A 25,586-nucleotide genomic window follows, 5' to 3' on the forward strand; every position below is an offset into this window, starting at 1 on the left:
AAGAAGGGAAAGAAGAGAATGCCCGGGGGGCCACACGAAACAGGGAAGATCACGTCCTCAGACCACATCTCAGTCAGCAGATGCCCTTCAGGTGAAACCTTAGGTGGCTTGAAGGCTTGGCTCTGAAACGGTTAAACAGAGGCCTATGTGCATCCTGTCAGGATTTTATTTTGAGCAGCCTGTTTGCCCAGTGCCTCCCACTCTTTCCCTTCCCCAGAAACTGCAGCTCTGTTCTATGTCCACAACAAAAATGTTTGTCTTTTCCAAAGCTTGAGGCACTAACCAAGGCCTGCGAATGTCTTTGTGTAATAACATAATAATCAAATCACATGAAGTCAGTGTCAGTAATACATGTGTTTTCAATTTTAAAGCTCACAAGTGATTTATTATTCACCTCCTAATATTCCATTTATATGTTTAGTGAGAGGAAAGTTACATGCATAGAATCACTTCCAAAGTCTACTATGAAGCTATGTCTGATTGTTTCGTCATTATTTTACAAGTTTCCTTTCAGTATTTCTCACTGTGACAGTCCTGTTCAAGGATATAGATTCTAATCTTCAACTTTTAAATCTTCATCGATTTTAGAACACTTGGATTTATGAATTATAATGACATTTCCTTTTATTGTTTCTGTTTTACTAACTATAATTTTTTAAAGGAAAGGTATCTGGGTATTAATCCCCCACTGTGCCCCAGGGAAACAGGGTCCGATACTGGACTCTCGCATGTGCCCCACTCTTCGTCCGTTCTTGTGAGGAGAGGAATATAAGGAACTCTAGAGCATCATCTTCAAGGTCAGAGAGAACTGGATCTCAGGCCCCATTCTGCTACCTGATCAGTTGTGTGACTTAGGAGACATCACTAAACCTTGCCAAATCCATGGATTCATCTGCAAAATACATCTATTACTATCAATTCACAATACCCACTTTTATGAACATGAATGGAGTGACAAGTGCACACTGCCTAGTAGAGGTATTTCCTAGTGCCACCCTTCCTAGCCCCACGCCTGTTCTTGCCATGGGTAGAATAAATAGAATAGGAGGCCAGTTGCATTTGTTCTAGATGAAGTACACCAGTTATATCATTGGAAGCAGTTCAGGTAGTCATCTAAAACAATTCTTTCTTCCCTCTGATCTAGCTCCATGTGAAAAAAGCTTACTATGGCCTGAATTAATCATATAAGTCTTAATGGAAGCTTATTCCTTAAGAGCTCATTCCTTAAGAGCTTGTGCCACCAAAAGTTACAGATGTGATTACACCTAAGGTGCCACTTTAAGCCATAGAGAGCCGTGGACCACAAGAGACAAATCTCAGTGTACAGACAAATATCTCAACTTCCCTACTGAACTAGGGTGGATAGTTACATTTAAAGAGTATACGCCAACGGCTTCTAATGCCCACTTGATTCAATCCATTAAATGAAAGGGTTCATTCAGGTGTAATATAATTCAAGTAATCTTTTTAACCTATGAAGAAAAAGGAATTCACTTAAAATGCACTTACTTTCCAAAGAACAAAATATAAAGGATCCTTTGCTGGTCATTTTTCAAGATACATGTTCCTATCTGGGCCTCTACCAATGGATAAATTTAGCAGTAATCTGCCACCCTTCTCAAAATGCACTTACAATCACCATAAAAAATCCAACAAATTCAGAAAAGAGCTAGAAGTTCAAGTTCTTCTACACAGGGGATCAGCCCTGTTATCCATTGTGTTAGATGAATGAATCTCCCCTGTTCTGGATAATTCATTCAGTTCTATACTCCCATGGTGGTGCCCATTGGGAGCAAAGTAATGTGTTGCTGCAAGACAGAAAAAATTAAAATCTTACACCTCAATCAACAATCACCTCATGCCTTCATTCCTTCAATCAACAAACACCATCTTAGCGAGGCCCCACGCTATACAAGACATGGCCAGACCCTGACAGGGCTTCCAATGGCACGCACAGCATGTGCTGCATAGTCAGAGAGCTAAGAACGCCAGTTACTACCGTACCAACCGCAGTGCATTAGGAGGACTCCCAGAAAGATCTGAAGGCACCTGATTGAGGGGTGAGGGGGAAATACCTGAGGTGAGCTGTTGAAGGGTGGACAGCATTTCAGCAGGTGAAGATAATACTCTATGGATAACGAATGTAGAATTGGTACAGAGGTAGAAAACCATGGGGGATGGGGGGGACAGCAAGAACAGAGACCTATTTATCTGCAAGGGGACTGGTGGGAGATAAACATGGAAAAATAAGGTGGCATCACATTTAGAGAGCCATGGATACCAGAATAAATAATATGAACTTAACTAAGTAGACATTGGAGAACCATTGAAGAATTTGGAGCAGAGGGCTGACATGGTTAGTGTTGTGCATAAGGCATAAATCTGTCCGCGGTAGGTGAGATAGATTGGAGGGGACAACAGGAGGCGATCAGAGGGTCTGTCCCATATCCTGGGACAGGAGAGCGAAGAGCTCGCAGAGCGGTGAAAGCAGAGGAGCAGATGCACATTACAACACACATCTGGAACTTCTGTAGCGAAATGGAACAGTTCAAACGCATCTCTCCAGATAGGAGACCACACTTATTTTAAATACATGCTGAGAACTAGGGAGTTAATGCAGCAGTTTTTAACCTCTGGAGGCTTAGAATCAACTGCAGTTTGGTCACCTCAATTTGCTCACCACAAACCATTGCCCTCAAAACTCAGGATTTGCTAAACATTTCAAACTCTGAGAAGCGGAGGGTTCAATAAAACCGCATTGTGCCTGGCGCGTACTTCTTCTTTAAGACTGAGGAAATTTGATCGGCTTCTTACTAATTCATTTAAATTTCATTCAAACTGGGATTTTGAAAAACCTCTCTATTGCCCAAAGAAGGCTTAAGAGCTTATTTTTAAGGCCTTTCCCCCTCCTTACAAAAAGGAAATAATAGTTTTCGAACCATCCCTGCGCCCTCTAAGTTAGAGATTCATAGCCATTGGGTTGGAATGGATTCTACAGTAGGCAAAGCAACAGGCTCAAAGCAGCACATTTTGCCAAACACCAGTGTGTTGTGTGGCTGAGGACAAGCATTTGACCCTCATGAATCCTTTCTGAGCACATATCCTAGCGCCGGGGCAGCAGGTGTGGGGACAGGGACGTGGGGAAGGAGTTCACTCTATTCTGTGACTCCTATCAGTCACGCTGGTGTGTCCTCTTCACTGTCAAGAACATAAAAGAGAAATGGCAATTGAAAAAATAAACATGTTAAAAAGTAGAACTAGAGAAACAATCTACCCTGTCTTAAAGACGACTTTCCTCTTCCGCCTCCTCCGCCCACTCTGTGGCAGTGTTGAAGTAAAGCTCTTCTTCTAGTGACAGCCGTCAAGAAGTCGTGAGTATTTGTCATACACAGAAGAGCTAATGACATGGGGCTTCGAAACACCTCTCTTCAAGACCTGATTTTAGAGAACTTAAAATAACTTCCTAGCTGCTTTTAACTCAAATTGATTTCCCACCTTCAAGTTACATTTTAAGGTGATGATGTACTTTGTTTGAGTCTCTTTTCTTTTCCTTTCTTTCTTTCCTTTTTTCCCCCCAGTGTTTTGTTATTGTTGTTGTTGATGTTATGTTATATGTATTTTTGTTTATTAGCTTTTTGGTATCACGACTGATTTTCTTACTTTCCTATTAAAGACAAAGCCTGGAAAAGGCCCTAGATGTTAAGGAATTTAATTTGTATTTTATCTCAATCCAACTGCTCAGGGTTTCAAAGGTCATTTGTAATGACCATGTCTTAAAAAAGTGCAGTCTCCACCTGTGATATTACAAGCCAGATAATACCCTGGGTTGTCATCAGCTCCTACCAACCATTCTCTGAGTGCTGGGAACATATACAGGAAGAAATAAACAACTATGGCCATTTATGACCACGGACGATGTTTGAAAGACTGGGATAGAAATAGTAATGTATTTTACAAGGCTTTTTGGCAGCTAGTTCTTTTTATGAATAAATGCAGACTTTAATGTTTAGAGATGCTAAATTCTAAAAGGTGGAATTTGAGTGCTGAAGTCATTACAGCCAAGTCTAAATTATGAAATTTGCTAAAAGCACATGAAAATGAATCGTAGTCTTTAATATGCTGAAAGGAGTACTGGTCTTATGCAGAGGCCGGTATCTTTAGCACCTTGTCAAGAAGACTACAAGTCCACATTGTACATTTTAGACATCCACCAATATTATTTTTTATATGCAAAATCTTTAATTTTTTTTCACCTTTTAAAGTAGTCTAACTTAAAATCGTATCTACAGGGCCACTGCATCTTAGAATAAGTTGCTTCACTCTTAAAATCCTGTGTTTTTTCAAGAAAACTGCCATCCTGGACAACTCCACTGTTTCTAACTTTGCAGGGACCCTGAACCCTGAACTAGGAGAATTTGTAGGAAGGGAGAAAGAGCTGTGCTAAAAATCTGCCATTTGTGCACACGACACCTAAAATCAAATGAATTCACTTTTTCACATCTTTTTAAGAGCTACACATTTAAAACTAGAATTTCATCCTGATTTCTCCAAGACTTCTTGAACTTGGAAGTGGTGCACAGACACAAAAAAGTTTTTGAGTGCGTCATCCTGTGTTTACCATCAATGACTTGCAGGATATTGTGGAAATTCAAAGAAAACTCGCAGGAATCTGGCCTCCAAGACCTCACAGCCTAATTAGAGCATCAGACGTGTAAATAAGAGTGAATTTGCAATCATACAGGGCACAGTTGGGTGTTAGAGTGGGAATCGATCACAGCAAGGAGTGGTGGCAGAAGGATCTGGGCCCTGGAACTCCACTGGAGGGTTTGAGAAAATGATTTCAAAACTAACATAAGTTTTAGCATCTTGCACTTCATAAATTGGCTTATTATTTTAAAATGGCATTTGATGATGATATTTCTGTAAGCAGAGACAATTTATTCAAATTAAATCCACAAATTTTGCATGGAGTTTCCATTATGTGCAGGGTTATGCACTCAACACAAGGGATTACTGTTGTGTGCCGGTCTCAGCCCTTCAGTAACTAATGTCGTGGCTGGACCAACACTTGTGGTTCTTATTATGATTGCAAGACACCCTTCAGCCATAACCATCAAGAAACTTTGAAAAAAATAAAGGCTTATTACTTACGGGACCTGGAAATTGCACGGCACGACTGGGGCCACACAGCCAAGTCATGGGTAGAAAGGGAGAGAGAATGTGAGCAAGGCCGGGCTCTTTTATTGGGATCGGGGGTGGGGACCTAGAGTTTTGCAGACTCACTCTTTATTGGTGAATTTAAAACATAAGAGTGGGAATTTAAAGCACAGGAAGTGAAAAAAACAAATGGCCTACAGGGTTAGTTATCGAAATCAACCAAGATTCTAAAACAAAGGAGCCTCAGTAGGAGGGAGGTGACCTGGCTCTTTATTTAGTCGGGAGGCTGGCAATGTGTTTATTTGGAATAGCCTTCTTTGAAGTGGGTGCCCCTTTGAAGTGGATGCCCTGCCCCACAAGCACAGTTTAAGTCAGGCACTTGCCATTACCAAAACAAAACAAAATTTATAAAAAGGTGTCAGGGCTTCCACTACAATTAACAAAGTTTGATGAGATGATTTCTGACCTTGGAGGGTAGTAAGTTATTTATACCAATAACTCTATAATAGAAGACATGTTAAAAATCCTATAAAAGAAGAATAAACAAAGCAAATGAATAACCACTAACCCTGCAAAGAATTTCATTATAATTATTATATAACATAGGTATTGTAATAACTATGAATACAATAATTATCAGAGTAGGGCATGGATTAGTAACACACTATTTAAAAGATTCAGATGGATTGGGATGCCTGGGTGGCTCAGTCGGTTAAGCGTCTGACTTTGGCTCAGGTCATGATCCCTGGGTCCTGGGATCAAGTGGGGAGTCTCTTTTCTCCTCTCCCCCAGCTCACACTGTCTCTGTCTCTCTCTTCTTAAATAAATAAATAAAATCTTTTAAAAATTAAAAAAGAAGGTGAATTAATGCTCTGAAAGTATTAATATTACATTTATGGAGTTGGGTCTCCACGTTTGCTTGAGGGAAGTTCTGCTTACTTAAATACAAAGGCATTCTTTGTTTTAGTATCACCTGCGCTCCCTCTGCACCAATTACGAGCTATTCAAATTCAGGAAACAGTTGCTACGGGCCTTGCTGAAAAAACCAGGTATACCCTTGACAGGAACAGCCTCATCATAGTGGGTATGCTTATAGATTTTTTTTCCTAGATATTTATTCTGGGTTTAATGTTTCTCCTCGTACCAAAATTTATCAGCCCCTATAAAGAGAATATGCCATAAAGAACGTACTCAAAATGAAAATAATTTTTATTAACATTTTTTGTATTTAAGCCAACCCCAACTAGTGAAATTTAAGAATTACCATATCACCAGTGCCAACATAAACTTCATAACCCAAAATTAGTGTCTAAATAGTGCAGAAATGTGTTAATATGTACATATTTGTGAAATTTATAAAAGAACAAGGGAGCAGAAAATGAATTTCACAGTCCAGGTCAATGTGCACATAGATTAGGCAATGAAACTATTCTGGAACACCATTTTATAACTGTTGCTAATGAAAATTCGGGGACCGAAAGCCCATAAACAACAAAATCCAAACAAAAAGTACCACTAGGGTAACTGTGAATACCTTTAAATAATGACTTTTTAATTATATAAAGATATTAAATAACATTATTAGGCACATTGCTAAGACTCTCTAAATTTTCGCAAGTTGAATTTAGCTGAACTATCTGTAAAATGTAGCCTAACTACATTTAATTTAAATTTCTATTCAGATGCGCATATCACTATACCCCTAACTATCAAAGTAAACACTAGTTACTCACTGAGAGCCCTTTTGAAAACACACTATCCAATCTTATTTGATAATTGCACAACATGCTGTCAAAAAGCAGTGCCTGGGACTAGCATACAGCATGGCAATTTATTCATGAATTGTTCCTTATGTGGATTTTTTTCTCCCAACCATACCTCCAGCTTATACCCTAGTGTGTCATTATCTCACGTAGCACCAAGTGCTCCCTAAATGACAGTTGATAATTGAGTTATTAATATTGTTTTAAATAAATTTATTTTTCTTGCAGTATGGAATATTCTTCCCCTTTAGAATGCTAGCTTGAGGCTTTTTTCATTTAGCTTTTTGTGTGTCTTTAAATAAGAAAATTAAACCCTATTATTTTCTTAAATGGCTATCCAACATCAATTCTAAAATATTTTCTTGTCAATTAAAGAATAACCCAGGTACAAGTGCTAAATGGCATGGTCATGGCTTGCCTTGGTAATTTAGAAAATACTGGCCACCCGCTTGGCAGATATCTGCCTGCCCATCACAGTAAGATTGAAATTGCACAAATAAAGACTATACCTCATAATAACCAATTTGTTCCCAAAACTTGGAAAATCCTCACCATGAATAATATTATATGCTACCCTTTTTTAACCTACAGACTACCATTAAAAATTAACCATGAGAAGGTTTTATTGTTTAGATTTATTTTAACATTGAACACGTTTGACATTATCTGAGCTCGTGCACCAAAGATGCAAGATGGGGTGGGAACCAGGGCGGTGAGACACTTACTTCATACTCCAGATTGCAGATGGTGCCAAATAACTCAGTGATCAAGGTATACCGTATTTTAAAGCAATATCTTTCAATAAAAATGAAGGCCAAACATATCAAAAATTTAAGTAAAGATCAAAAAAGATCTACATTCTGACATGTTGGTGGATTGTCACCTGTTTGACTACAGAGTGAAGACAGTAGGTGGGAAAGAAGGGATTCTTGCTGTTTTCTTCTTTGGTTTAAGGGCAAAATGGATCTAAGTTAAAACTTATTATCTCCAGCCTGGGTGGCGCAGTCATTTAAGCTTCCTACTCTTGGTTTCAGCTCAGGTCATGATCTCAGAATCATGAGATCAAGCCCCGCCCCCCCACCCCATTGGCCTCTGGGCTATGTGCGGAGCCTGCTTAAGATTCTCTCTCTCAGATAGCAGCATTGTCCACAATAGCTAAATCGTGGAAGGAACCGAGATGCCCTTCAACAGATGACTAGATTAAGAAGTTGTGGTCCATATATACAATGGAATATTACTCAGCTATCAGAAAGAACGAGTTCTCAACTTTTGCGGCAGCATGGACGGCACTGGAGGAGATAATGCTAAGTGAAATAAGTCAAGCAGAGAAAGACAATTATCATATGGTTTCTCTCATCTATGGAACATAAGAACTAGGCAGATCGGTAGGGGAAGAAAGGGATAAAGAAAGGGGGGGGTAATCAGAAGGGGGAATGAAGCATGAGAGACTATGGACTCTGAGAAACAAACTGAGGGCTTCAGAGGGGAGGGGGGATAGGCTGGTGATGGGTAATAAGGAGGGCACGTATTGCATGGTGCACTGGGGGTTATACGCAACTAATGAATCATCGAACTTTACATCAAAAACCAGGGATGTACTGTATGGTGACTAACATAATATAATAAAAAAACATTAAAAAAAAAAGATTCTGTCTCTCAGGATGCCTGGGTGATCCAGTGGGTTGGGTGTCTGCCTTTGGCTCAGGTTATGATCTCAGGGTCCTGGGATGGAGCCCCGCATTGGGCTTTCCAAACTCAGTGGGAAGTCTGCTTCTCCCTTTCACTGTCCCTCTGGCCTCTCTGTCTCTCTCTCTCTCTCTCAAATAAATAAATAAATTCTTAAAAAAAAAGATTCTCTCTCCCCCTCCTTCTGCCCCCCCTCTGTCTCTCAAAAACAAAAGAAAACAAAACAAAAGAAACCAATACCTCCAGCTCAAAGCATCATTAGATTAGCAATATTTTAGGCAATCTGGTAGCTTTAATGAATGAAACCATTATTTCCTATCATCTATATTTATTTTATGTAACTTGTCATTTTCTTACCTATGAATCTATTTGAAGTATTACACCACTTGGCAAGCTGAACGGAAGTTTACAAAGGAATACAGTTGATACTTAAACAACACAAACCTTGAACTACATGGGTCCACTAACATGCAGATTTTTCTCAAAAAATACAGTACCGTATTGTCTCTTCCTTATGATTTTCTCATTATCTTTTTCTTTTCTCTAGTTCACTTTATTGTAAGAAGACAGTATGTAATACACATAACATACAAAATACGCAGTAATTGTGTTATAAATAAGGCTTCTAGTCAACTGTAGGCTATTCTCAAGTAAGTTTTTGACATGTCCAAAGTTATATGCAGATTTTCAACCGCCCAGCGGGTGTGCACCCCCAACCCCCACATTGTTCAAGGGTCAACTAATTTGAATTTGCTATGTTTGTGGCATATTTCCATCATTCAGGCTTATCTTGTTTACTTCTGATTCTGTTATGTTAATACTCACAGCTACATAAGGGATTTTCTTTTAGCATTTTAGAATGGGGAAATTTTCATAGAAGGCTAAAAAAGAAATAGATCATTGTATGGTAATTTCTTATTAGATTTCTACACAACACAGGAATAACTCGTTTCATTTACTTGGCTCATTTCATCTACTTGACACACTTGATTCCATTCTATATAATTCTGCATAGAACCATCACCAACATTTCTTTGCTTCCCTATGTAGCAAAACTCCTTGGGTTGTCTACATTTGATACTGTTGCCTGATGTTTCTCTTCTCATTCTCTCTTTTCTTACACTCTTTATTATAAAACACCTTCAAATTTACAGAAAATTTTCAAGGATAGAACATTCATATACCCTTTACCCAGAGAAACCAATTATTATGTTGCCCTGTTTGTCTTTGCTACATATTTTTTCATAACCACTTGAGAACGCGTTGTACACATCATGTCCCTTTATCCCTAAATAGCTCAGCATGTATTTTCCTTTTTTTAAATTTATTTTTTAACTAATTAATTAATTATTTAGAGAAAGAGAGGCAGAGGGAGAGGAAGAGAGAGAATCCCAAGCAGGTTCCACACCCAGCCCAGAGCCTGATGCGGGGCTCAATCTTAGGACCCTAAGATCATGACCTGAGCTGAAACCAAGAGGCCAACGCTTAACAGAGCCACACAGGTGCCCCTTAGCATGTATTTTCTAAGAACAGGAGCCTTCTTTTGCATAACCACAGTTCAATTATCAAATTCAAGAAATGTATAAACAGAATTTGACTATCATATATATATATATGTGTGTGTGTGTGTGTGTCCGTTTCCAAATTTCACAAATTATCCTAATAAAGCCATTTTGGGAAATTTTCCCCTGATCCAGGATCACATTTGGGGATGTGAACTTTGCTTACTTAGTGAGGATGGTGCCCCCTCTACATCTGTCCACTAAAAACTATGCAGTTTTTCCTTTTCAATTAGTAACTCTGTGGGGAGATACTTTAATACTATAAATTATCCTGTTGCTTTTTAAACTTTCACTGAATAGTTTTAGTGTCCATCAGTGATTTTGGCCCAAAGCAGTTACCACTATAAAAGTTGCAAAATGATGGGGCACCTGGGTGGCTTAGTCGGTTAAGCATCCGACTTTTGATTTCTGCTCAGATCATTATCTCAGGGTCATGAGATTGAGCCCCATCTCAGGCTCCGTGCTGGATGTGGAGCCTGCTTAAGATTCTCTCTCTCCCTCTCCCTCCACCCTCTCCCCACCTTTCTCTCAAAAAAAAAAAAAAAAGTTTCAAAATGGTAATTTTCTAACTCTATTAGTTCTGCATTATGGGTTGACACTCCCTGTAAGAAAGAGCTTTCCCTTCTCATTTATTCACTTACTTGCTTACTTACCATCAGTATGGACTCATGGATTCTACTTTCAGTCAGTGGTTTATAATCGACTCTTCCATTATTCATGTTGATGCTCAAAGTTTCCCATATTTGCTCAGAGGGAATCCTGCAAGTCATCTCCTCTGTCATTTTGTAAAGACCCCATCATTTCTCGAGCCCTCTCTTACCTTCCCGAACGACAAGAAGTTGTAGTTCTTCTTGTACTTTGCCAGCCCCAGTCCTAGACTTGGCCATTTCGCCAAGGTGGTCTGGTTTCTTTTAGTGAGAAATTGTGTTTTAAAAACAAAATCTGGGTGCTAGATGTGTGACTAGGGTGTTGTCACTTCTAGCATAGAATAAAATGTGCTCTGTTAAGTGCATAGTTCAGTGAATTTTGACAAATTTATATACCCGTGGTCAATTTTCAGTCTTTGTTGTACTTTAACAGCATTCAATACTGAGGATCTCACCTTCCTCTTTGCAACATTGTCTTCATTAGGCTTCTGGGAAATGATGGTTTTCCCCCCATCCCCAGTGGATACTCCTCAGTCTCCTTTGATTTTTCTCTGCTCTTCTCTATACTCTTTCAAAGTATAGAGAACACAGACTTTCACACTTTTCTCGTCTTATATATGCTCACTCCCTAGGTAATCTCATCTGACAACTCCCAGATTTGTATCTCTAGCCCAGCCTTCTTCCTCAAGCTCTGGGTTTTATATCCACTTATTTCCATCTGACATCTCTGCCTGAATTCCCACTAGACATCCAAATTCAACATGTGCAAAACCGAAATCCACCCCACACCTGGCCCACCTGTGGCTTTCCCATCTCAGGTGATGGCAGCTCCATTCTCCTAGTTACTTAGGGCAAAAAATTGGAGGTACCCAAAATATATTCTAGTTCCCTCCCTCCACTTCTGGTCCCTCCACTGGTTCCCGCATGGTCTGAGCAGCCATCATCTCTTGCCTGGATTATTTCAAGGGCCTCCTAGCAGGTCTCACTACATCAAAGCTTTCTCTAACAATCTGCTCGCCACACAGGATGACGCTTTTTAAATGTAAGTGTGATCATATCACTCTTCTCTCAAAACTTTGCAGTGGCAGGGCACCTGGGTGGTGGCTCAGCCAGTTACGCATCTGACGTTGACTCAGGTCATGATCTTGGGGTCCTGGGATCGAACGCCACATGGGGGAGGGGGTCCCTGCTCAGCAGGGAGTCTGCTTGTCCCTCTCCCTCTGCCCCTCCACACCCCCCCCGACTCATGCTCTCTCTGTCTCTCTGTTCCTCTCTCAAATAAATAAATAAAATCTTTTTAAAAAAACAAAAGCAAAAAAACCCCAACCTTTACAGTGGCTCCTTATTTCATTCAGAGTGGAGCCCAAGCGGTTACAATGACCTACAGGACCCTATATAATTCTCATGCCCTCCTTTGCTCTGAGACCTCATCTCTTACTCCTTCCTCTTCCTCTCCTTCCCAACCACGTGGAATTCCTGCTGTTCTTCCCACATGCCAGCATGCCAGGCCGGCTCCCACCCTAGGGCCATTCTAGCTGGTCCCTCTGTACGGAAGGTATTTCCCCAGATATCTACTTGGCCAGCTTCCTCGTTTCCTTCACTCGATCACACTGCACCCTCTGAGGAGCCCCACCCTGACTATCCAGCCACAGAATGCCTGGTCCCTCATTCTCAGCTTTTCTGGCTTGTCCTCATTGCACTTACCACCTTCTAACACATTTTTAATAAATTACTTATTTGTTGTTTACTGGTTATTGCACGTTTCTTTGCTGGAACGTAAACTTCATGAGTACGGGGATCTTTGTTTTGCTCGCTGGAGGATTTAGAACCGAAGGATCTCACTGCACATCTATGTTTTAAATAAATGAATGAACAGCTTTATTCTGTACTTGACTTGATAAATTGATAGAAAGGGAGTAAGAACCCACCAGTAGAACTGAGCCCACGTACACCATTTTTATTTTGGCTGTGTGCCTAACACCCAACTTCAGTTACACTCCTCTCTCTGGGTGTATGTTTGCCTCTTTCCACACATGAAATCTAGATCCATTTTTTAGATCCATTTTAAAAACAGAAGACATTTAAGTCAGGTAGGATTTCCCGAGAACAGGGGGTTTTGCCTGCCCTGGATTAAGCCTTTGCATGCATAATACAACCTAAGTGACAAACTGATTTTGGTCAGTCACTGCCATCAGGGAGGGCCACACTGCTTCCCTCTGCTTCTCTATCCACTGTGATTCTGGGTTCCCTAGAGAAGAAGAGGAGATAGGAGGAAGCGTGAAAGAATCCAAAATTTATTTATTTATGAACTCTACCTTTTCCTAGTGGACTGTTGAACTGACTCCAGATTCAAAATGGGCAGCGGATGCCACTCCAGGTGGCCCCGGAGTGATTCATAGAATTTCAGCTGAGATAGGACGTACCTTGACAGGCATTCAAATAATGTGCCTGGGGTATTTCTGGACAATCACCATGATGTCAACAGTTAAGTTTTGAAAGGCACATGTGACATGAGTATTAAAATATCTCTACTGACAAGGTCAGACTTTCCTGGCCACTAGTAAAAAAGGAATATACTCCATTAGAAAGTAGACACCCTCCCTGCTTCTTGTCAGGAAAATCTAGGTCACCTTTGTACTGAGATTCTTGATTCCTTTGCCACTGGTGTTTCTGGGACATTAGGAAACATTTTCCTCATGTCTAAGCTAGTGTATTCTCAGCCCCTTTAATTCATGAGAACCTGGTTTAAATTTTGGAGCCTTGGTTTTAATATCCTAGAAAAAAGCATAACTGTTCCTTTCAAATGCACGCAAAAGTATGTGGATTTCACTTAGTAACCATACCAGTGCCATTCATAAGAAAATGATGATTTTAATTTATATATTTCATGTCTTCTAAAATTACATTCAGAAATATCTTGACATTTTAATGAATGTAATATACAAGAAAGGTCATTTTTGTTCTTAGGCAGTTTCAAATATAGAGTTAAATAGACTATATTTAAGAAAGCACTGAGAGCATATTTTAAGTTTATCTCCTTTATAATACATTGTGTTTTTACACCAGACTCCCTATTCATGGGGGAAATTGCTTCTCCCTCTATCTCTGCCTGCTGCTCCCCCTGCTTGTGCTCTCTCTCTCTCTGTCAAATAAATAAATAAAATGTTTAATATAATACATTGTATTTTTACATAGTGGAGAAAATAGGGCTTTTAAAATATATAACTTCTGTATTTGATTACTTTCCACAGATACAACACACTCAGGGGAAATTGGCACTAAGAAAAAGGTGAAAAGACTGTTAAGCTTTCAAAGATACTTCCATGCATCGAGGCTGCTTCGTGGAATTATACCACAAGCCCCTCTCCACCTGCTGGATGAAGACTACCTTGGACAAGCAAGGGTGAGTTAATTTCCCCTCTGTCACCTCTCAGGAGGTCAGTGGCCAAGAACATGTACCTCAGCTGATAGGACCAGGTTGGAGTCCAACTTCTGCCATTGAGATGCTCTGTGACTCTGGCTAGTTAATCAACACATCTGGACTTTTTCCTCAAATATGAAATGAAGTTAATAGAAACACCCACCTCATAGGGGTGATGCAGAGATTACACGAGGTAAAGCATGCTTACTTGTTTCATGTATTCATGCCTAGCACGTGCTAGCTATTTTCATTTTTACAAATGGGCAGAACATATTTGCACAACACTAAGTAAAGTAAAATTTTGGACTGATCGACTACCAGTGAGAGAATAACTAAATCTTTAAACCCATTGAATTGTTTCATTGTAATAGCTATGCTGAAAGTGACCCAATAATTACCAACTCTTAATTCCACTTCTGTCTACCAATACGGTGCATAGTCCTTTTTATAATTTCTATTTTATTTAAATAATTTTCACAAATTTTACAATTATCTTTGCAATTCATTGATCAAAGTTTGAAATTAAAATGTGACAATCTAAAAAAAAAAAAAGTTCCCAAGTTATTTCTAGCCCAAACTGTCAAAGGAGTTTAAATTTCAGGATAAAGTACCACAGTTTAAACAGAAGTCAGAAGTAATGTCTTAGAGTTTACATGCTAAGTAAGATTATGTTATCTATATACTACTAAGAAATATATCCTACTAACGTATAGTATTAATAACTAAGCAACACGTAATATCAGAAGAACGAATTCCCAACTTTAGGTCTAAAAAAAGGAACGAAAAATCACTCCTAACAACCCAAGGCCGGAGATTGAGTGAATGATTGTTGGTTAATTCATTTGGATGGTTGGTTCGTTGGTTGGTTGGTTGGCTGTTTGGCTGGTTGGAGAAAGAAGAGCAAGACTAAGCTCCCAGAGCTGGGGCATCAGTGACAGAGCACTCTTGTGGGGCCCTCCCTCCAAGCGTTCACCCCTCAAGAGAGATGACGTTGAGATGTAGAAAGAACTGTGGTTCACAAGTCAGGATATCAGGGATCAAGCCCTGATTCTGCTTCAGTATTGACTCGGATAAAATGTTCACACACACTAGATCTCATGGTAACCTATGAGTCCTTCATTTTTCTGGTAATGCTGGAAGATCTTTGTGTGCTATGACAAGACCCTTAGACTTTATTGGAAGATGCAGGGAAGACATTTAGGGGCAGAAAGAGGAGAGTGAGCTGGTCCTTACCGGAAGCAGTGGCATTGAGAGGAGAGCAAGGCCAGTCGCAGAAGCTACAGTGAGGAGAGCATCAGTAAACACAGCTTTGCATCTGAGAGTTAAAGACCATCTATTTCTAAGCATGGGGTATTTTAAAAAGAAAAATAGGATAATAAGACCACACTGGACAGTAGATCTTTAAATTACCCAACATTTTCAATTGCCCACTCCAGTTTCCTATCTGTTAGAGTGGTTCATTTCACATTTAGTACACATTGAGCAGAGTAATGTGCTCAGCAACCATTTGACTTCATTTTTCAAAAATTTGCTGTAAACATTCTCCTTAAGGATATAGTCGTTTGTGATGTGGAGACTTTACCGAACTACAATTTTAACAGATACTGAATTTTATGTGGGCTTATTATATACAAACACCGTTCTAAGCACTCCACATATATTACCTCCTTTAATCCTCACAAAAATCCTCTGAGGTAGAGAATATTATCAGCCATATATTTCAAATAGGAAACTAAGGTACAGAGAGGTTAAGGAACTTGCGCAAGCTCCCACAGCCAGTGAGAGGTGTGGCTGGCACTGAATCAGATAGTCTGATTCCAGAACCTGTCCCTTTTACGCTCTTGTTAGTAGCACGTAGAGCAAGATTTGTTTTTTGATTTACAAAGGTAAATAGCAATGTGCTACTATTTTCAACTTTTTAATTGTCTAATTCACTGTCTCAAAGTAAATGTTTGAGTCTCCGGTATGATTCATTTGAGTGCTGTTTTTCATTTGCCTTTTCAGCATATGCTCTCCAAAGTGGGAATGTGGGATTTTGACATTTTCTTATTTGATCGCTTGACAAATGGTAAGTCACCCAAAAGAATCCTGTTTCCAAACACTGTTATTCTTTTTCCCTTCTTTTTCCACTTTCCTAAGTCTACAGCCACTCAAGAAGGGCCAGGGCAAGGGAAAATTAATTCAGATGAAAAGTAAGGACTGCATTTGGCCTTAGAATCTTCAGAACATTTTCCTTCTGGCCTTGATGATCCCCAAGGAATTTGGAAACCACCGGTTAGATTCTTTCCTCACAGAATACTTTGGCCACATCCAAACGGAGGCGCTTCACTCTTAGTCAGTGCAAACTAGAGACACTAAAGCTCATCTGATCAGTCCTGACGCTTATAGGGCAGGTGCCTGTGCATTTCCACCGAGTGAGCTGAAGCTGGCCCGTGCAGGTCTTGCTCAGATATGCTCGGCATCACTGGAGGAAAACGCTGGCTGATGACAGAGTGTGAAAGTTTAGGCTGCAGCTGAAGGGGAAAGTAGAAATTCTCACTGGTTTCACTTTTAAAATCTTGGTCCCTATAAAGACTTTCCTAAAGAAAATAATAACATTTAGTTACATATTCGACTGCCATTAAACAAATGCTGATAGGCTTAGGGAGCCAATGAAAGGCATCATATCAGATGCTGACCTTCTCATGTCCCACCGTATACCAGGCTAATACTTTAAGTCATTACAGATGGTTTTCTCACCATTCTGTTACTTGACAAATGACATACAGTTGAGAGATACAGACTAAGACCACGAAGCCAAGCTTTACACTGTGAAAAGCTAACTAGGTCATACAGGGATGGAGCCCACAAGCTTGTATTTCACTTTGCTCAAATCAACTGAGAAATGGGTACCAGTAGATGAAAGTAACTGTGAATAAAAGGATTTTTCCAAAAGAGAGTATAATCATGACTCTCATAGGAATATGAAATGAGCATATGTCAAAGATCTAACTCAGTTAATTAGAGAGCCAGTAAGATGCTGCAACTGGTTCGGGAAAATTCAAAGAACAACACATATATAAACAGTAAGAAGAGCTTAAATGAATTTATTAACAGCTGTAAACCTGGGAAGAGGAAGTCAACGGTATTTTCACCTGAGTGATTTTATTTGCATGTTGTGGACGAGAATCGCTTGCAATGCTATCAGTTATCTACAACTTTGAGAGTTGCGAAATAACTCAAAGACAATGGGATCTGCAGAAATGCAAAATCAGGTGCCCCGGAAGAGTGTCCTGAGGCAATACTTAGTTTTCCACTTAAGACATCCAGTCATCATCTTGGTCCATTTCAAAGTCTTTCATAAATTTTCTAATGCTTTTAAAATTCAAAATCATTACTCCTTAGGCAATAATATTTCCTAAAAGCTTACTAGTCATTATTGCTTCAGTGTTGCATCTCTGCTGGCTTTAGCTCTAAACTGTCTCATGGTCACATCTCATCTTGGGTAATTTTGCATGCGGAGAACAAGCTCGGACTCTTAAGGAATGTGGATATCTCTGTAAACATAAGAATCAATTGGAAGCAACTTAAGGCACTTTGCAAGTGACCATTAAACTGCGTCTTTAAAAAATACACACAAACACACACACACACCCACATATATGTATGTCTCTAGGAGACCTATCAGAGACCTTTCATTACAGAAACTTTGGATTCTTTTGTCAATCTTGATATTTTAATGGTGATAAAAATGAGCTAAAGCAGGTGACTCTTCCTATAGGAAACAGCCTGGTAACACTGCTGTGCCACCTCTTCAATACCCATGGACTCATTCACCATTTCAAGTTAGATATGGTCACCTTGCACAGGTTTTTAGGTAAGTCTTCATTTCCACATTCCTACCTCCTTCTCCCTGAATAATGGCAGCCCATGTATTCTTTAACGTAAAGTGGCAAGAATGATAGCATGGAAGATGAAGATCTCAAGTGAATCTTAAATTATCTCATCTTAATTTTAAAATACGATTTACCCATTTTAATCAGTGAAAAAGATTATTTAATTGATTAGCTATGTTTACAATAGATAAAAAACATAAAGAAAACCATCAAGAGCGTGTAACTGTTAAAGAAGCTACTGATCTGCTTACATATCAGCAAAACCCCAATAATGTATGCCTCAAATAATTCCAATGTGGACATGAGTTGTGAAAAATCTTCAATAGGCTTTTTTTTTTTTTTGTAATATAAAAACTACCATTTACGTAGTGCCCACTATATGCAAGATGCTCTCCGTATGTTATTTCTAACCGTTTCAACAACTCTGCAAGTTGGGTGTTGTCACCACCATTTGGCGCACAGTTAGGGAAAAGTAGCAAGAGGTTTCATAACTTGCTCAAGGTCAACAACTTGTAATTGGCAGAGCCTCAGTCCAAGCCCAGGTCTGTCTGACTTGAAAGTCCGCCATGTTTCCACTCAACTCCGCCCCGTCACTCTCTATCAAAAACAGCCCCAGTTCTTACTGGACTTAATGCACATGTTTATTTATCTGCCAAATCATCCAGGGCATATTTTTAATCACCATATAACTTCCTGCTGTCACTTAGCTTGTTTCTGGCTTCTTTGATGTGCCCTATGGCTGGGCTTTGAATTTGGAAGCTGGCTTGATGCCTCCAAAGTAAAGTAGCAGTGACACGATAGCAGCAGAAGGAATGCCCAGCAGGCTTGTATGGAGCTTACACACGCGGGCACTAAGGATCTCCACGTATTAACACATTTCATCCTACAGCAGCCCTTTGAAATTGAAGCTGTTGTTATCCCTGTTTTATAGAGAAGAAAATTGAGGAAACTTATGGTTAAGTAATTTGCCCAACACAAATAATAAGGGAGAAAGCCAGAGTTTAAATATAATTGTTTTTAGAAACCTGTAAAATAAATAATACGTGGCACAAAAGAAATTTCTGAAACCGGCTACAACATGGCACAGTTCCAGAAACACAAATAACCTCAGGCGAATTGAATTTAGATTTCTTGAGCAAAGTAATGGCCACAAAAGGGCCAAATAATTTTTATTTGTCTGAAGAAGGAGAACACAGATACTTTGGACATGTGTATGCCCGCAGAATAATATAAAGAATGAAAAGATTTGATGACAGAAATAGCACCCGAATTCAAGCTAAACTCGTAAAATGGGCTGAGAAAATATGGCCACACTTGCAAATCTGGCCACTCTATGCACATCGAATATATTGCATCCTAAGCATCCTAAGCCGTGGCTATTAGCTAAAGCAGGCTAATGGCTTCGTAATTTGCAAAACAAAATCGCCTTGCTTGCGTCTCTACTTGGTTCCAAGAGCACTCTGGTCCTTACATTGGAAAGACACAAGAGATGCTAACTTAATCCGAATAAAACAGAAATAAAGCCAAGGAGCTCACCATTGGGTCAACACAGTACTTTGAATTTCTGCCTGAAGAAGCCTCCGATTTGCTTTGGTCAGTCTTTGCTATTCAAGTGCTAAACTGATCTTTGGATATCATGGGTCTGATGCTACTTGGGCTCTTTAAAAGGAAACCTCTTTTATGGCATATTATTCATAAATGGCAGCAAACTTAAATAATTAAACTATAGTGTGAAATAAAGTTGTCCTTTTCCTACATATTTATTTTTCCTATGAATGAAAGCCTTGATGAACGCCAGAAAGGGGTGATTTATGAAGGTGGTGAGGAATCCCAAGGGCCTCACAAATCCTTTTAGCCTTTCTCCCGTCTGCCCTCCCCCTCCTCTTCACTAAAAACAGCCCAGTAGAACTGCCAAGCTTGCAAACCACGTTTATTTTTAAAGGATCCGCAGGCTGCACATTTTGGAGACACTGATATTTTTAAGCAAAAGGGATCCTCAATAGATCTGAGCTTAGTCTGCCCTTCCTGTTTGGGTTTTAGCTGATTGAGTTATCTGTTTGCCTCCTAGTCATGGTTCAAGAGGATTACCACAGCCAGAACCCATATCACAATGCTGTTCACGCCGCTGATGTCACCCAGGCCATGCACTGCTACCTGAAGGAGCCAAAGGTAAAGAAAGACCCAAGAAAGACCTCCGCAGCTATCTGGGATGCCAAGTAAACTGCCTGCTGAGTCCCGGGTCACCCAACGTATCCAGATAACTGTGTGGGGGTCATTCACACTAGGAAGATAAATTATTTCTATGGAAGTTCCAGCATCAGCTTTGAGAAAGTTACATAATACACGTGAAAGAGCGTGTAAAATTCCCGAGGGTTTTTTTTTCCCCCATAATTTCTATACTTATCAAGACTGCATTAGGACAAATACAACCCTTTCTATGACAATCTACATCTTAGATAGCTTCAAAACGCTCAGGAAATTAATTCTTTTGCCTTGGATCTCCGCCACAAATGGTACCAACAGTGAAATGCTCTGGAAAAAGTCTCCCACCTCATGGGTTTTGATTGACAAATAGAATCAAAACTCCTCAAGACTGAAGCTCCATTTCCTACTAAGCCAACAGGGCATCCTGACTCAGGCCCAAGAAAACTTGTCAACTTCAAAGATCTCAGAGCAAGTGTGTTCTGATGCAATAAAGCAACCCAAAACTAAAAACAGAATAATAATAATACTCACTACTTGAAATCTAAGCATTTCTTAGCCGTATGACACTGAATTGGCTTAACATACAGGATGGTTTTCTTAAGGTTTTTTGAAAATGACATCCTAGTCCAAGTCTCTGTTTAGTTTGATCAGTTTTAATATAAGTCGCTAAGCACACAGATGCCAGACAGGCATTCCCAAGAGAAAACTGGGTAGATGCCTCATCCTTGTAAAATATCCCATTAAAGGTTGTGTTTTTTAATCTGTAAGTTGTCTGAGAGTTCTAATATATCACACAGTAGTATATTTAAATTTAGTACTGGATTCCCATTCTCCTGCTTGTTTTCATAGCTACCAAAAAAATGACAGATTCTTACACATTCCCCCACTATTTATTACACATTGAAGAAATATGCAAATTTTATAATTCAACCCACTCTTGCTTCCATATTCACAGTGGCAATGATAGAGTGGATGGCTGAAATACACAAATTTTTTTTTAAATGTGTCCATTACTTTGGCTTTAAAATTTTCCTTCATTCACTGCTTTCTCTCCGAGCAAGGCGACTTCAGGCTCCTTCTCCTTGCTCACCAGAGAGCAGTCTTGCCCACAGGCAATACCACTCACTGCACCAATAAAAAGAAACAAGAGTAGCAGTAGGAAGAGGAGGGTAGTTGAATGAATGATCCAGAAAAATCTGACTTGCTTAATTACTTTCCACGCTGTCCTTTTTTTCCCCTGCAATTCCATGAAATTATCACCTCACTGACTGCCGTTTCAAGAGGGTGAAAGTCAGGATGAAAAGTACTGAAAAATACTGTCATAATTCATACAGTTTGATTCAGCCAAAACAAACACTAACCTATGTGGGAAAACACCAATCGATCTCCCAATTTGATTTTTTTAACAGCTGGCCAGCTCCCTCACGCCTCTGGACATCATGCTTGGACTGCTGGCTGCAGCAGCACACGACGTCGACCATCCAGGAGTGAACCAGCCATTTTTGATCAAAACTAACCACCATCTCGCCAACCTATACCAGGTAAGGGAGCCCAATGTTGAGTCACAGGTCAGCCAACAGCCTTCGGCCCAGTGCTAGAGCCTGAGTCTCACCTTGGGAGATAGCCTTCCCCCAGGGTCAGCCTCAATGACAACCACAGCCAAAGAGCATGGATTTTAAATAGGTCCAGGATATTCCCCAAGGAAGATTAAATTTGTTTACAAAGGTATCCAAGGAATTCCATTCTCTCCAAAGAGGATTTGAAATTGTGCAAAGTAAAACAGGATCTCTGAGCCTACCCTCTCAGGATCTGAGAATATCTGTCTCCCTGGACACCATCTCATACATAACGGCCAGCTGAAGCCAGTCCTTGTAGGACTTCTATAAATGATAATTCCCAGGTACAATCCTAATTCAAACTTCTGTCTCTAAGACTATTTCTGAACTTGACTGGCCTCAGGGTCAGAGTTCTGTTATCAAAGATAATAGGCATACTTTGTTCTAAAATAGCTCAGCCCCATGAGTACATTGACCTGGAGATCTTTTATCTCTGATGTTACTTAAGGTAGTAAAACTTATATCATAGATGAATAACTCCCAGAATTTTCAGGGTGGTCCTTTGGAGACCTTTGGTTGTCATTCACAAAATCATTGCATACAAGGTAGTCACTGATGTCAATTTTAGTAGATCTTTTGAAAAATACAATGCTAAAAAATTCCTGACAGATCTCCATAAAACACCTGCATTATACAAGATGTTACAGCTTGAGGATACATTTATTTCCAGTAAAACACAATCGGAACATGAGAAAAAGCCTTTCTCCATCCAGTTGATCAGCTTTCAGCGTAGGTAGGAACTGGCGTTGTAACGTTTATGGGTCCACCTGGTATATATCCAGCACTGGGCTCTCATGAGCAGCCGGCCAGCACCCAGAGCCAGGATAGATGTGGCCACATCAAGGGGACAAGATGACAGAACTAAGAAACCTTTTGATAATGAGCTACAAACTAAACAAAGAAAAATAAAAACTGAAGCTAAACTTCCTTAAAGTGTCTTAGAAGCTAAATTTATTGCTTGAGGAAAAACACAGACATGAATGACTGGACTTAAAGCCCCCAGATAGATTTTCTATTCCTGTCAATGCTAATTTTTTTCAAATGTCTTTCATTAAACAAAGGAAATCAGTCAACAAAATTGGCTGTTTGATCCCTTCCCATATAAAGTAAATGCTTCCACAATTCTAACTTCTTGTCATCAAATAAATCATGTCAATGAATTTTAAGAGAGTATCTGCTGCTACTGACCGATTGGTACATAAAATGAGGGTCATAAAACTGCACTTTGACATGTAGTATATTTAAAACATGTGATGGGCTCATATCTAGACAGGAAGTTAAAAAGAAATATGCCAGATGTTAAAAACAAGAAAGTCGTAGAATTTCATAAGAATTAAGTACTCGTTGCTAATTAACAAAAATTGATTCTCATAATAAAAACACGCTAGTCTATCTTATTCAGATATTAAAATTCTTCTCAAAAAAATGGATTCCTTACTCAAGCTTTTGAAGTGCAGGTAATTTTTAATAGTTTTTATTTTAATCTCTTTGTTAAAAATAAACATTCCAATATTGGGGTGGCTGGGTAGCTCAGTCACTTGAGCCTCTGACTCTTGGTTTCAGCTCAGGTCATGATCTCAGGGTCAGGAGATTGAGCCCCTTGTTGGGCTCCATGCTCAGCACAAGTCTGCTTGAGATTCTCTCCCCCTCCTCAGACCCTCATACTGCTTGTGCACACACACTATCTCTCTCTCTCTCTAAAATAAATGAATGAAATCTTTTTAAAAAAATAAACATCCCAATACAAACAAATTCTGCAGCCTTTTCAATACAACATATAGTCTTGTATATTTTTAATCAGCAACTATTTATTGCATATATCATATGGTAGACTAAGATATACTAAGATCTAGGAGTACAAAGATGAATAAAGTATAATCTCTGTCCTCAAACATTTGTTCAAACTCATGCTCAAAATGTGCAAAATCTAAGAAGGCTTAATCTCAGTTTGAAAAAGCTTTGGGGAGTTAGCTAAAGATATACATATAGATATGATTTTTTAACTCTTTAAAGAGTAAGGACCTGTTCTGTTCGTTGTATCCCAAAATTGTTACTATAATAAAATGAGCTATTATTTTTTTCTAACAGTGAACTTATCCATCTGAACTGTCTGGCCTGATCCTTGATAGGAAAGATAAGGATCCTTTTGATAATTACTAGAAAGAAGTTGGGAAATGGGACTTGCAGGATAATATCTTCATCAGTCTCCTGCTCAACTGGTCTTAGGATCTCTTGGAAGCTAGATAGAGACGCTTGTCTTTAGGTTTTAGAAATAGTGTTTTTAAAAAAAGAAAAGAAATAGTGTGGAGGGCAAACTGGGATCACACAGTATCATAAAGCTATTTCTACTATCTTAGAGCTCCCTAGGATGAAAGCTGAAATTTTTATCAGCCAAATTGGGACGTAACATATTAAAAGTAAAAATTGTTAAGAGGATCTGAAAATATGATGAGATTTCAGTTCTGTCCAAAAAATTTCTGATGCCATTTATATTTGGCTATATGCCTTTAATTATTAACTCTCAGAGGGAATTTCAAAAAAATAAGAAAATTCTATGTAAGATATAGTTCAACAGATTATGTAACTAACCTTTATTCAATGCTTACCGTGACTCAGAAACTGTGCTAAACGTTTTTGATGCGTTATATGATTTACTCTGCACAACAGTCCAGTTAGGTGGGTACGATTATCACACCAACTTTCCAGAAAGAGGAAAATTGACACTTAGGAAATTCAAGTGTTTTTCCTGAAAATAAATAGCTAATTAATTGCAAAGCTGGAATAAGTCTTTTGTCTCCAAAGCAGACGTGACTCAGCACTACACACACGGCCTCTAACATCCGCAAGGATCACCTACTTTTTGGGTGCCAGGCACTAGGAGCCCTGCACCAGGTTTCCTCCTGCAGTGAGGGGGACGAAGGGTTAGAGCGGCTTCACGCGGGAGGGACTCTGTGAAGTACTTTGGGCAGAGCACAAAGTGTGACGGAAAGACAGAAACTGATGCCGCAGATGGCCTGGGGGAGGGGAACCTCAGGGAGGAAGAACGTAAACTGGGCCTTGACGTGTAACCTTCTGAGTAGCAGAGCTGAGGGAGGACACTGGATGCAGCATGAGCTGGTGGACTTTTGGGATTAAAACCCCAACTCCAGAATAACTGAAAACAGACTGTCTCTGTGGCCGGTAGCTGAGCACAGGCCTGCCATAAACAGCCTCTGCTCTCAGGTCAGCGTCTTGGGCATATGTTCCTTAAGTGTATGTTCTCTCTTTTGTCATTTCTTCTGTTGATTAGCTATACAGAACATGACCTGGCTCGGAAAATCTCTGCTCTGCACCAAGTTGTAGATGAGGAACTGGCATAACTTCAGGTTTTCAGTTTCAAGAAAAAAAGATGAGGTTACATAATATGTAAACTGAGCAAGACTATTAACAACACATGATATTTAAAATCTTTGCAAATGTAGACTTTCAGCCTACCAAGAACCTGTTGGTTGAGATATGAATGAACTTTCAGGAAACTATGTGCAGATTTTCAGGGGATATACCTATGCATTTCTTTTTAGGGTAAGGATCCTATACATACACTCATATTTTAAAACAAGTTATAGATTCTGAAAATATTAAGAACCTGGTAATGAGTAAAAAGTATATGTATAT

At 39.5% G+C, this 25,586-nt stretch overlaps 1 protein-coding gene across 2 annotated transcripts in view; it reads left to right on the top strand.

Moving 5' to 3' along the window:
• Window positions 1-25,586, top strand: part of PDE7B (phosphodiesterase 7B) — a 310,652-nt gene that overhangs the window by 261,834 nt on the left and 23,232 nt on the right. For both annotated transcript variants that reach the window (XM_040627828.1, XM_040627829.1), the window contains 5 exons: window positions 14,067-14,218; window positions 16,241-16,304; window positions 17,997-18,092; window positions 20,180-20,280; window positions 21,726-21,857. In XM_040627828.1, the coding sequence (XP_040483762.1) occupies window positions 14,067-14,218; window positions 16,241-16,304; window positions 17,997-18,092; window positions 20,180-20,280; window positions 21,726-21,857 (545 nt within the window). The remainder of the gene's footprint in view (window positions 1-14,066; window positions 14,219-16,240; window positions 16,305-17,996; window positions 18,093-20,179; window positions 20,281-21,725; window positions 21,858-25,586) is intronic.

This window comes from Ursus maritimus, unplaced genomic scaffold, assembly GCF_017311325.1.
Source record: "Ursus maritimus isolate PB19 unplaced genomic scaffold, ASM1731132v1 scaffold_13, whole genome shotgun sequence".
In the NCBI taxonomy this organism is placed as follows: Eukaryota; Metazoa; Chordata; class Mammalia; order Carnivora; family Ursidae; genus Ursus; species Ursus maritimus.